At 40.2% G+C, this 12,275-nt stretch overlaps 1 protein-coding gene and 1 long non-coding RNA gene across 2 annotated transcripts in view; one reads left to right on the forward strand and one right to left on the reverse strand.

Annotated features, from left to right (window-relative positions):
* Positions 1 to 7,242, reverse strand: part of LOC106941199 (uncharacterized) — a 17,170-nt gene extending 9,928 nt beyond the window's left edge. Inside the window, exons 1-2 of the long non-coding RNA XR_001423298.1 lie at positions 6,748 to 7,242; positions 3,587 to 3,588 (exon numbers count right to left, since the gene is read on the reverse strand). This is a non-coding gene — a long non-coding RNA (uncharacterized LOC106941199). The remainder of the gene's footprint in view (positions 1 to 3,586; positions 3,589 to 6,747) is intronic.
* Positions 1 to 11,169, forward strand: part of zcchc4 (zinc finger, CCHC domain containing 4) — a 28,691-nt gene extending 17,522 nt beyond the window's left edge. Inside the window, exons 6-13 of the mRNA XM_015024140.1 lie at positions 2,816 to 2,888; positions 2,960 to 3,110; positions 3,620 to 3,720; positions 9,070 to 9,191; positions 10,372 to 10,447; positions 10,536 to 10,587; positions 10,666 to 10,813; positions 10,960 to 11,169. Of these exons, the coding sequence (XP_014879626.1) occupies positions 2,816 to 2,888; positions 2,960 to 3,110; positions 3,620 to 3,720; positions 9,070 to 9,191; positions 10,372 to 10,447; positions 10,536 to 10,587; positions 10,666 to 10,813; positions 10,960 to 11,080 (844 nt within the window). The 3' untranslated portion in view covers positions 11,081 to 11,169. The remainder of the gene's footprint in view (positions 1 to 2,815; positions 2,889 to 2,959; positions 3,111 to 3,619; positions 3,721 to 9,069; positions 9,192 to 10,371; positions 10,448 to 10,535; positions 10,588 to 10,665; positions 10,814 to 10,959) is intronic.
* The last annotated feature ends 1,106 nt before the right edge of the window (positions 11,170 to 12,275 follow it).

The raw sequence follows: 12,275 nt of genomic DNA on the forward strand, positions 1-12,275 counted from the left end.
TAATCTTGAATGATGATTTAATGTTGACTGAAACATATATAACTTCTATTGTAATGAGAGTTTAAAAGCAATAAGAAAATCCTGTATTATTATTGATGTGATTAAAAACCAAAGTAATCCTTACTTTAAAAATGTACTATTGATTAAGGTGATGAGTTATGTGAGCTTGATTTAAGAAGTAAATGGAAAATAAATCATAAATGAGTGTTCTGGTTCAAGTTGGATGGAAAGTCCCGTACTGTGTTGCAATCAGAGGCTGCATAAGAAGGAGAGCTGTGAGCACAGAAGAAACAGGAAGTGAAATTTTTAGGAGCACCAGATGTGGAGTGCGGATAGAAACTTCAGCAGGCGTAAAAGGGGAAAGAGGCAACGGTTGACCAAGACGTTTGACGTCAAGGAAAGTTGTGCAATAGGAGATTGTGCGAGCAGTTAGTGCATGCATAAATAAGATACAGAAGTGTAGAAAATTGTGTAAGCTGCAGATACGCACGTAACAGACAGCAGAGGATATAAAAATACAAGCGAGAAAGGGACAGGCGTTCTTCGTTCCGCAGTGCTCCAGTCAAGACCACACGAGGATGCAGGATCAGATAAGGGCTACGTTTTGAAACCATGGGAAGACGAAGACTTCGCACTGCTCGAGAAAGGAACAAGATCCGTTTACCCACAACCCGGGGTTCTAATTTGACATCTTCCCTACACTCAACCCAAGAAACATCTCAGAGATGCTGCAGTAGACAGGGAGGATAGACAAAGATCGCCTATGGATATGGAACTGAGCTCATCGAGGATACTCACCAGTTCGACTTTGGACTTATTCTAAAAAGGATTCTGCCAGGACAAGACAGATTCCAACCATGGATGTTTAAGTTTCTGCTGCCAAGACCAACTCGGCATCTGGGGACGAGTGGAATTACATCCCAAAGCCTCTCTTATAGTTCTGCGACACAGTATAGGGACTTGAGTTGAATAGCTGTATGTCATTTCCCCTGCTAAAGCTTGCTAATAAAATATTAAAGTCTAACTTGATGTTGTGGACAGTTAAATTGAGTCATCTAAATATTAATCCTTCTGATTGACATAAAATTGATGTTTATGATCCTAGTAAACAAGGGGGCTTCAGACGTTTCTTTAGTTATGTTAAATAATGACCCTGGGACTCAGTCCGAGTCTCTAAAATTATCTAAGCTGTAACAAGTGCACGTTATTAATAGAGAAAGAGCTACCGTTAACAGGTGTGGTTTATGCTGTCGGGCATCGGCGGGCTACTCCGATGTCTGATTCATAAACTGAAGTGGGTCATAACGTCTGGATCTGAAGGTAGTTAGAGCTTAGACGCATCTTTCTCGCGCCCAGCTTAAACAAAATGTCCTCTACATTTGTATCTGTGGTAATACTCAAGAATTAGAGGCTTTTCGGACCCGTTAGTTGGAGAGCTGGTCAGTAGTCAGTCCGCTGGAGTCTGGGAGGTGTTAGGGTCGTGGCTGAATACTGTGTAATAACAAAACTTAAGCAATCAAACAGGAGTCCAGAGTAAACAAACATGACCGACTGAGAAGAAGTAATGGCGATAATATGTGGACTATAATTAAAAAATATAAACACATATAAAATGTCCACCAGATTTTCTGGTGTGCCATAGCAGTTGTTTGTCTTATGTCTATTTAGGTTCCGCTCACCAGTTACGTCACATACAAGGGGCTGCCTTCATATTTGTCCTCAAAGACAAACTGAAAAATCAGACAAGACAATCCACCATGTCCAGTATCCCTGATTTTAGATCAGAGTGGTCCCTCAGTCCTTCCAAGTGGACCACATAATTCTTGGCACACAACACACAGCAGGAATTTTGCTTAAGATTATCTTAAGAGTCGTACGGTCATCCTTAAGGTTGTCAGAAGGGGAAAATCAGGCCAAAATGTAACATAAAAATAATGCCACTATATGACCCTAGATCAGGTAGAAGATGATGGCTGAAGCACCTAACCCCTATGAATATCAGAAATCCACTATATTAAACTTTTGTCTTATCAGGTCATGTATTTGACCAGGTGAATGAACTGTTGTTTGTGCTCACAGTTATTGTGATATTAATGATATCACAATAACTATTTCTGCTAAACACTACATGCATTTAATGTTTATTTTCTCTCCCTACGATTTGCTGTAGATATTGTTTGAAAGGCTCTATGCGATAAATTAACTCGCTTTGCAAATTTGGACTTTATTTTGAGAGCGTGACCGAGGAAAAATTGCTTTTCTTATCTCAGCTTGAGTTGGTGCTCATAAACCTTCAACACAACCAAATGTTCAAATCAACACCCAGGTTTTATAGTCTGAAGGAACTCACTCACATATTTACCTGAGAGGGCTGGGCGTCTTTGGCCTCTTTCCCTTGTAGTTTGGGTGATCGTGGAAAAGGCTGAACAGGCTCATCACTGCTGGAGTCCAGAGGAGTGAAGCTCGCTCCATCCTGCAGCAAGCCAGATAGGCCAGCAGAGGGAGCCAAAAGCTCACCTTGAATTGCCTGAACTGGCTGTCCATTACTGACACCATCCATCCCTGCTTTGTTTTCAGCCATTTCTCATTTCGCAGCTAGTTGAAAATTAACCAAAATATGTCAAAAATGTTAAATTCATATTTTGATTATGTTAATGTTAATATTAATATGTTAGTATTTTCTTGTTTAAAACATTCCTGCTGATAGAATAACATTCAGTGGTTCTGTTATGTGTGCACTCCCTAGAACACAGGCAGGCCCGGACGAGCCTAGACGGGTTCCATGAAGCATCAGAACTATTTGTGTGTGTTTCAGATATGCTCAGTTCTACAGTCAGGACGAGTTCTGTCATTACAACATGTTTAACCATCACTTCTTTGGCGGAGAGGTAAGAGTTGGATTTGCAGATCCAGCTTAAGGCAGTTTTCAGCTCTGAGTGATGGAGTGTTGTCCTTTCAGGCCTCCAGAGCTGTTTTGGATGCATTCTTGACAGAGGCGGACGGGGAGCAGGTGGTGATGGTAGCGGACCCTCCATTCGGCGGACTGGTCAAACCTCTGGCCAACAGTTTCTCCTTGATATCCCAAACGTGGAGGAAGCTGCGGAACTCTGGTTAGCAGTTTTTTAGTTCCTTGCCACATGTATTACTGACAGATTTGTTTGCTTCAAACCTCCTCAAAATAACAGAGACATCAATAAATGACAATTCTGTGAATATTCAAAATTCCAAAATACTATTGATCCCAAAGGCATTAAAAATTGTTGTAAATCATTAATTCAGATTCTTCAAAGAGTTATTGTAGATAGTGATGGCTGTTGGCTGGAAAGATCTCCTGTAGTGATCTGCATAACAGTGAATTTGAAGAGTCCTCTGACTGAAGACACTGAGTTTTTCCAAGACAACCTCATGGAGAGGATGGTCCTGTGTCCATAATTTTACAGGCATTAGTCTACTGAATATTGACTAATTTCTGATCTAATGCCTACAGAAAGAGGAAAAGTTGCTTTAACCCCTCATGCCTTGAAATGTCATTCAGCAATGATATGGATGTTGTTTGCCAGACTCGGTCTGATTTAAATGCAGGAACTCCTGTGTTGAACTCTGACCTCTATGTGTTCAGGTGACTCTAACATTGACATTCCCATCATTTGGATCTTTCCGTACTTCTTTGAGCCTCGCATCCTGGAGTGTCTCCCTGCACTGACCATGTTGGACTACCAGGTACCAGCTTATTGAAAAATACACCTCTTCATTCCCAGGAGATGTTTTTAATGTTATCCTGTACCTGAAGTAAAACAGCTCCCCCCGCCCCCCTAATATTTATGAGCTTTAGGGACCACAGCCGCCTTCGAATAGCTAATATATGCAAATACTTGAGACTCCCTCTAAAGCCAGTCGTAATTACCGTTTTATTAGTTTAGACACCAAATATACCTATGTGCATTAATACGCACAGTGGAAAACATTTTAGCACTAACACTAAAGATAACTTCCACAGCTTTCCTTATCTCCGCTACTGGATCTACAGCCAATCGGCACCAAGGAAAATGTTGGCGCTCTTGGCTTGGCTGCTTTGCAAATTGCAGCCAATAGATTGTCATGTAGTTTGCTCCCAGGTATTTCAGCTTCTTTGGCTGCATTTTCTTTCATATATTTTAGGTACACTCTGTGAAATACTCTGGAAATCTTCCACAAATAATCTGGAGTCACATTCCACAGAGAAGCCTGCAAATACTGNANTTNAAATAGGCAGGAGTCTACTGTACTCGGTATATGTCTATAAACTAGGGGTGCACCAAATGCAATTTTCTGGCCGATCACCAATATTTGAAAAGCCTGAGTTGAAAAGTTACTAAGTTAGCAATAGTGAGGCAACTATTGTTAACCATGCTTATGCAGACTTGACTTAGAGGGCAAGTCAGTCAGTTAGGCATCACTACAGAGCAAAGAGGGAGAGTGGCTGATTTTTTACGACCTTTGTGAAGGAACATACCATCGGTTTCTCATGCAAGTATCAGCTTATTGCTGATCTGCCAAAATAATGGAGATCCATGGATAGGCAGTAAGATGCTGCAACTACACTGGAATTGGTGTAGGAGGTCGGTCCGTGTATTCTCAGGCAGTTTGTTTTTTCGTTTGAAATGCAAAATGAAAAAACAAAAATAGACTATAACCACGGAAGAAGATTTTAGGATTCCATAACATTTAGCTAACACCAGCATTATTATTTCTGTAGATTAAAGTCAGAATTCTGACTTTTTTCCATGGCTCTAATCCTCTTCCTAGATAATTATTTATTTAGTTAAGCTTTTAATAATCTCATAACATTGGCACATTATTTCAAACTTTTCCTACTTGGTAGATATGGGAAATGGCTACATTTTTATTGTATCTTTTGGATAATCATACTTTTCTCCATCCATGTTCGTGACATAACATTTTATAATCGGTAAATGTGCAGCAAAAAATAGTGGTGGTAGAGGGCCGCACTGGGTTCAACTCGGGGAATGTTGTCTGTCTGACGCCAGTTTCAAACCAACTCCAGGTCACTTCTTTGTTCAGTCAATGATTGGTTTATTCCATTTTAGATTTTCTTGCTTTGAACGTTGAGACAAGGACTGAGACACAGACTGACCAGGCCAATAATGCATAAGAGCTAACATAATTCGATAAGACAACATAACACGGTCAACAGAAATTATGGCGACCCCATGCACCCAACTTCCTGATGCACACGAAGGCAGCGCGCCAGTAACCTGCCATTCATACCTGGTGACGGTCACGTCCACATCGACACACCCACCACCTAAGTGACAAAGCCACGTGCTCACCTGTCACGTACATAAATACTTATTTTATTCACATGGATCTTACAACTGCTATGCTAATGCTATTGATAAAGGAAAAACTTAAACTGTATGCTTTGAATGACTGTCAGAATGTCCTAGTCGCAGTTTGAGCGTCTTGAATTGTGGTTTTTAAACTAGAGTAGATTAAAGACTCTCAAGGTTGTAAAAAATTGGGTGGACTAGCCCTTTAACCATTTACTGAATCAGAAGCTACATTCAGAAGCCAACTTTAGCTCTGAATACAAAACAAAGTTAGAATATAAGTTCTGTGAAGGTATCATGATGAAATTAATTATACTTGTATTAATTGCCCCTTTGGACAAGTGTACAAAGTGTGCAGGTCAGAGAGAACTTCCGGGTCAGACCGCTTGTCAAAAATGAAATCATAAAAATTGAAATTCAGCGCTCGTTATCCGCTTTTTCCATTTCCGTTTTGTGCACTAAATGAGAAATCGGATAAACTAGCCAAGCTGATTTTCAATTTTGGTCTGATAAACGAAAAATGAAAGAGTCTATTTTTGTTTTTTCATTTCAAACGGAAAAAATGGAAAATACACAGACCGAAGTCCTTTAAAAGTACAGTTATTATCATCTGTTCCTGTATCGAATCGTCACACTTGCTCCCCTCTTAGCTGACACAGCTTTCGATGCTTGGGTTCTAAAAGGAATACATTTATTATATGATCTCTATCTAGACAATAAGTTTGCCTCACATGAACAGCTGGTACAGAAATTTGATATCCACATATCACAGTTCTTTAGGCATTTGCTTTTGAGACATTTTGCTATCTTAAACTGAGTGCTTTCCTTTCACTTCCCTTGTGGATAAGATTCTGGAGTGTAGGTCCGACACAAAATGTTTAGAATTTATTCATTGCTCAGTTCATTCAATAACACCAACCTGGATTTTTTGAAATACAGATGGCAGATGGACGTTTAGGAATCCATATCAGACTCAGTTTGGCAAAAGGTTTTTTGAAATATTTATTCTTCCTCAATATATCCGAGGCATATTATTGTTCAATTTTAGGTAGTACATTGTCTATATTGGTCCAAAGACACATTATACATTTAGAAAGAACTTGGATCCAACATCTGATCGATGCAAATAAACACCAGCCACACTTTTACACATTTTGGACTTGTCCAAAGCTATATGGGTACTGGTAGTCTGTTTTTGACACTTTCTCAGGAATATTTGGACAAACTGTACATCTTTCACCACCGATGTTCCTTCTAATTCTTCATGTGTCTGGGCATACACACAAGCTCCCTGAGTATACTGAGGACCACTGTGAGCAACGTCAGGTGTGCGCACTATGGCCACACACCAGTATTACACTTGTTATAAATCTGGGGTCATAGAAAGTTACATGGCTTATTAAAAGAATCAGATTACAGCAGCAACTTCCATTAGTTTGCTTTTAATATAAGTGATTTGCCCCACTTAAGATGAAAAAACAAAAACACTGCTGTTCATGAGATGCGTAGTATGTTATATGTAAGAGTCCTGCTTTGGCCATGGTGAGAAATGAGACATTACACCTTTCAGACATAACTTTTTGTTCACATTAAAACATTCACATTCTGCACAATGAACTGTGTGTCTAGCTTGTGATACTGTATAAATTCTTGTCTGTAAAATATTTAATTACACAGTTTTTTCACATCTGTCTTTCTCACTTCTCCAATGGTTGTACACTTTGTCCAGTGTAGAAATGTCTGCTGATCCATAGTCAAAACTGATGTCTGAGCTCAGTGCTTCAATGTCAAATGCTGACACTCCTTTAATTCATCATTTGGAAAACGAGCATCCATGTGACCACACAGCTTACTAGCAAAAAGATTAATCTCACCAGTATTTCTCCTCCGACAGCCATCCATCCATCCATTTTCCTTGTCCCTACCCTTGTCCCTAGTGGGGTCGGGAGGGTTGCTGGTACCTATCTCCAGCTAACGTTCCGGGCGAGAGGCTGGGTCACCCTGGACAGGTCGCCAGTCTGTTGCAGGGCAACACAGAGACAGACAGGACACACAACCATGCACACACAATTTGAAGAGGCCAGTTAACCTGACAGTCATGTTTTTAGACTGTGGGAGGAACCCGGAGTACCCAGAGAGAACCCACCATGCACAGGGAGAACACCCTAAACTCCATGCAGAAAGACCCCTGGCCGGGAATCGAAATCAGAACCTTCTTGCTGCAAGGCAACAGCTCTACCAACTGGCCACTGTGCAGCCCTCTCCGACAGCCATTCCATCTTATAAGAAGCACATTTCTTTTTTACTTTGGTTGATGAGTGGATGTCCCACTGCCCGTTCACTTAGCCATGATAGGGTGTTAGCTTTCATGTCTCTTAACTCCGCCACACTGTTCCTACCTAGCTATTCTGCATGGTGCCACAGTGCATATGACCAAGGCACGTACACACAATAGCATGCGATGATTGGCTGCGTAGCGAAAGTGAACTGTATCGTATCATTGGCTGGACACCAGTGACTCACTGAGTTAGATCGTTATGTGTTATTGGTCCATAGTCAAAACTGATGTCTGAGCTCAATGTTCAGTTTATTTGGATTTTATTTTATGCGCTACGTAGATTTTATTTTGCGCTGAGAATGTACGAGCAGTGCACGATTGTGCAAGCACACAGCTTGGAGGGAACATTGGTCACCACCCATCGTGTCTCTTTGGGGTGGCCCTAGCAGATGCTTCCCTCAGCAAACATCAGAAGACTATGTTAGCTTTATGCTTTCTACTCATTCAGTCTTGGACTCATTCTTTGTAGATGGAAGGATCCACATCCTCTAGTAAATGGTCACTAGTTAAAGGAGGTTATGTGTTACATTCACTTGGAGAAGATTAGTTATACAGTCAGATGATATGTTCAATTCTATGACATCTGGCAGCCATTTATATCTTATGTTGAAGTTATTTCAGCAGATACAACCAACATCTGACCATTACACAAATGTATCATTTATGCACAAACCTGAAACTTGCATTGGTTGTTTTATGAGCACAAGCCGGGTACATATCGGGGTAATAGATCCGGTGTAGAAGGGATTTCTGTAGTGTGTGTGTCTTTGCTATTGTTTTGTGTTGTTTACATAAAAAACAATAAAAAGACTTTGACAAAAAAAATTAGGGCAGATTTATTGGTGCACCCCTTTCTTTCTACCCTGTCAATACAGGGTACAAATGATACAAAACCATTTAAAGTCCAGTTTTGATCTGCTTGATTGGTTCAATCTTGGGTTGCAGGTTATTAAAGGTGTCTTTGAACCAGTCTCTTCTTGAACAGTGTTCATGAAGTCATGGAGATGACTTCATGAACAGTCATGTTCATGAAGAGAACATGACTGTTTGTCAAACCATGTTTGATAAACACATTGCAGAAGGAAGCTGAAGTGATAGACCAAGTAACAAACAAGTTACAATGTCATTTTTCTTCCTTGACACATGAACTTTACTATTGGTCTTCTTGTGTACAGCTCTCTATGATTGCTTTAAGTCATAGTTGCTGGACAGCATTAATCTGTCATTTGACGAAATGATTGAAATGGAAGTCACAAGTCAAACACCCAGAAAGACTGGCTGGATTAGATGTAATCTGGAGGTTCAGGGAGATGTGGTATCCTGAGTAGAGTAGATGCTGATGGGGCATTCATCAAAGTTTTTTGGATTCTAACTGTATTATTTTTTATTTTTTTTAACAAGGTGGACTATGACAACCATCCTCTCTATAAACACGGGAAGACGGGCAGGAGGCAGTCTCCTGTCAGACTCTTTACTAATATTCTACCCAAACACATTGTTCTGCCCAGAGAGGAGGGCTACAGGTATTGACTTGTCATTGACTCCTAATACAAAAGAGTTCCGTTTTGCATATGCCGTTGAAACGAGACGTTTACATACACTTGTCAAAACTATTTCTGTTTGCTTAATTCAACAATAAGAGACAGAATATTTCAGAGATTTATTTTTTAATGTTTTCAAAATCAGAAGTTTACATACAGAATGCTTACTATCTCTCCAAACAATGAGAAGAAAGGACAATGATGTTGTGACTTTGGAAACTAACCCAACCCCTGGAACTCACTGCTTTCTGGTTTGACACGATGGGGAAAGTCAAAAGAAATCAGCCACGGTATCAGGAAGAGAATTAGCTACACTAGTCCAGTTCATCCATGGGAACAATTCACCGATGGTTGAAAGACTGGAGCCACGTTCATCTCTTCAAACAATTATATGCAAGTATAGACGTGATGGGAATGTCCAACCATCATACCGCACTCAGGAAGGAGACATGTTCTGTGTCCCAGAGATGAACTGGCCGAAGCAGCGCCATTATCTCAATGAAACATGTTCTGGACTGACATGGGCTGAAAGGCTGCTCAGAGAGGAAGACGTGATTGGACCAAAAGAAGTGGTTGGATGAAAGCAGAACTGTTTAATCATAACGACCGTCATTACAATTAGAGGAAAAACTGGGATGCTTGTACCATCCTAACTGTAAAGAATGGAGGTGTTAGCATCATGTGGATACTGTTTTGCAGCAAGAGGAACTGGAAAAACAGATGGAATTATGAGGAAAAAACATTATGTAGAAATATTGAAGCAACATATAAAGACATCAACGAGGAAGTTAAATGGGCAATGACCAGTGGTTACAAAGGACAACAAAGTCAATGTTTTGGTGGCTATCACAAAGCCCTGATCTCAATCCTGTAGAGAACTTGTGGGTAGATCTGTAAAGTCATGTGAGAGTGAACCAGCCAGTTCTACTGGGAGCAATGGGCCAGAACCCCAGCTAATTATTGGGAGAACTTCTAGAAGGAAACCCAAAATGCTTGATCCAAGTCATGTAGTTCAAAGACAATGCTACCAAATACTGAGAAAATGTATATAAACTTCTGATTTCCACTCTATTTTGTTATACATCATCTTACATGATGCAGAATAATGTATCAAATTTTGTGTTTAATACAGATTTGTCTCATAATTTATCTATTTCTGCAGGTTTTGCTCCATGTGTCAGAGATATGTGTGCTCCCTGAACAAACACTGCACTAAATGCAATCTTTGTCCATCCAAGGTATCATGTTCTTCATAAATGTATTCTATAACTGTAATAGTTTCTTAAAATCCATAATAAAAACTCTATTTTCTGTTGGTGATTTGAGGATGGGCGTGAATGGAAGCACTGCTCAGCATGTGGGAAATGTGTGAAACCATGTAAGACATGAGATATTTGAATATTGTTTAGTTTTTTGTGCTGGATGTTGAGAATAAAAAAACTTTTTCCAAAATCAGCCTGGAGCCACTGCACGTCCTGTGGCCGCTGCGCTCTGCCGGACCATCCCTGTCGACAAGCTGATGGGGGAAACGGCTGCTTCAGCTGCGGCAGCTTGGAGCACCGACAGAAGGCCTGTCCTCTCAGAGATATGCAAAGGAAGAACAGGTAAGCCACGTCACATCCTGGGAGGGATTACATATTTTCCTTCACCTACAGAGAATTGAATATGGTGCGTCTTAACTTGTCTCAATATATCTGTGTGTGTACGTGTGTGTGTGCGTGTGTGTGTCTGTTTTCTTTCCTTCTTTTAGTTTTGGGCCTAAAGCCAAGAGTCTGGGCAAGAAAGCTTCCCATTATCTAGCAAAGCCTGGAGCCAAGAAGAAGTCTGGAGCAGCAAACGGAGCAAAGAAAAGAGCTGCTCATGCTCTGTGAACTGTCATCAGGTTATTTTTGTAACTTTTACGAAAATTAATTTTTTCCATATTTGTTAAAACTGACACCATGTCTTGACAAAATAATATGAGACAGATAATCTGTGAAAAGATTGGAATGCACCATTCCTGGTCAAAAACAATCTATCAGAGCCAGGAGGAGGGTCTTAAAGCTGTCAATCAACCTTGTGTACATGCTGCTCCATGTGCTAAAGGTGGAGAAACACCACCAACTTATTACTTGTTGTCATGCTAACTAGCATGCTAGCTAGCAGCGCTAAGACCCTCCTCCTGGCTCTGATTGGTTGTGTCTGATTAAGTGGTATAATTTTCCCGTTAGTACTGGAAACACTGGGAGAAGGCAGAGGAGCTCAATTTTTTTTCACACATGATCTGTCTTATGTTATACTGTTAAAAAGATAATTTTAACAAATATGTAAAAAAAAACCTGTTTTTTATTAAAGATGCATACTGAATTTTTACCAGCTTCAAACATTGTTAGAAACTAACTGTAGGTGTGGAAAAACATATAATTGACTCACCTGTACTTTTATAAAACAAAGATGAAACCAAGTAGGAAAAGCTGTGTAATTGGATATATTGTAGAACTCAAGACTCATTCTCATCTCATCAATCCATAGAACCTTTGAAAAATCTGTCTTCAGATCTGTCTTGGCCCAGTCTTGATGTTCCAACTTATGTGTCTTGTTCGATGGGGGTCGGGTTTCAGCGTTCCTTATCTTGGCCATGTCTCTGAACATCTTGTACTTCTGGGCACTGCAGGTAGGTTGCAGTTCTGGAAAATGACAGGACTGGAAGATAATGGGTTCCTGTAGCTTCACGTTTGATTCTTCTCAACTCTTTGGCAGTTAATTTACATCTTTTTTTCTCAACATGTTTCTTGTAAACCTGTTAGCTATTTGCAGCAAAACGTTTGATGGTTGTGTGATCACGCCCCAATATCTTAGTAATTTCAAGCGTGCTGCATCCCTCTGAAAGACCTTTTACAATTTTGGACTTTTCAGAGTCACTTAAATCTCTTTATTGGCCCATTTTGCCTGAGGAAAAGAAGCTAGAATGATCTAGAGTCGATGAATAGCTTCAGTTATTCAAGCTAGAAACTAGAGATCAGGCCTGAAATCAGGGAGTAGTGATGGACTCTGACCTGAACCTCCAGAACCACATTAAGACAGTCA

Source organism: Poecilia latipinna, unplaced genomic scaffold (genome assembly GCF_001443285.1).
Source record: "Poecilia latipinna isolate Pla-1442-1.1 unplaced genomic scaffold, P_latipinna-1.0 Scaffold3545, whole genome shotgun sequence".
Lineage (NCBI taxonomy): Eukaryota > Metazoa > Chordata > Actinopteri > Cyprinodontiformes > Poeciliidae > Poecilia > Poecilia latipinna.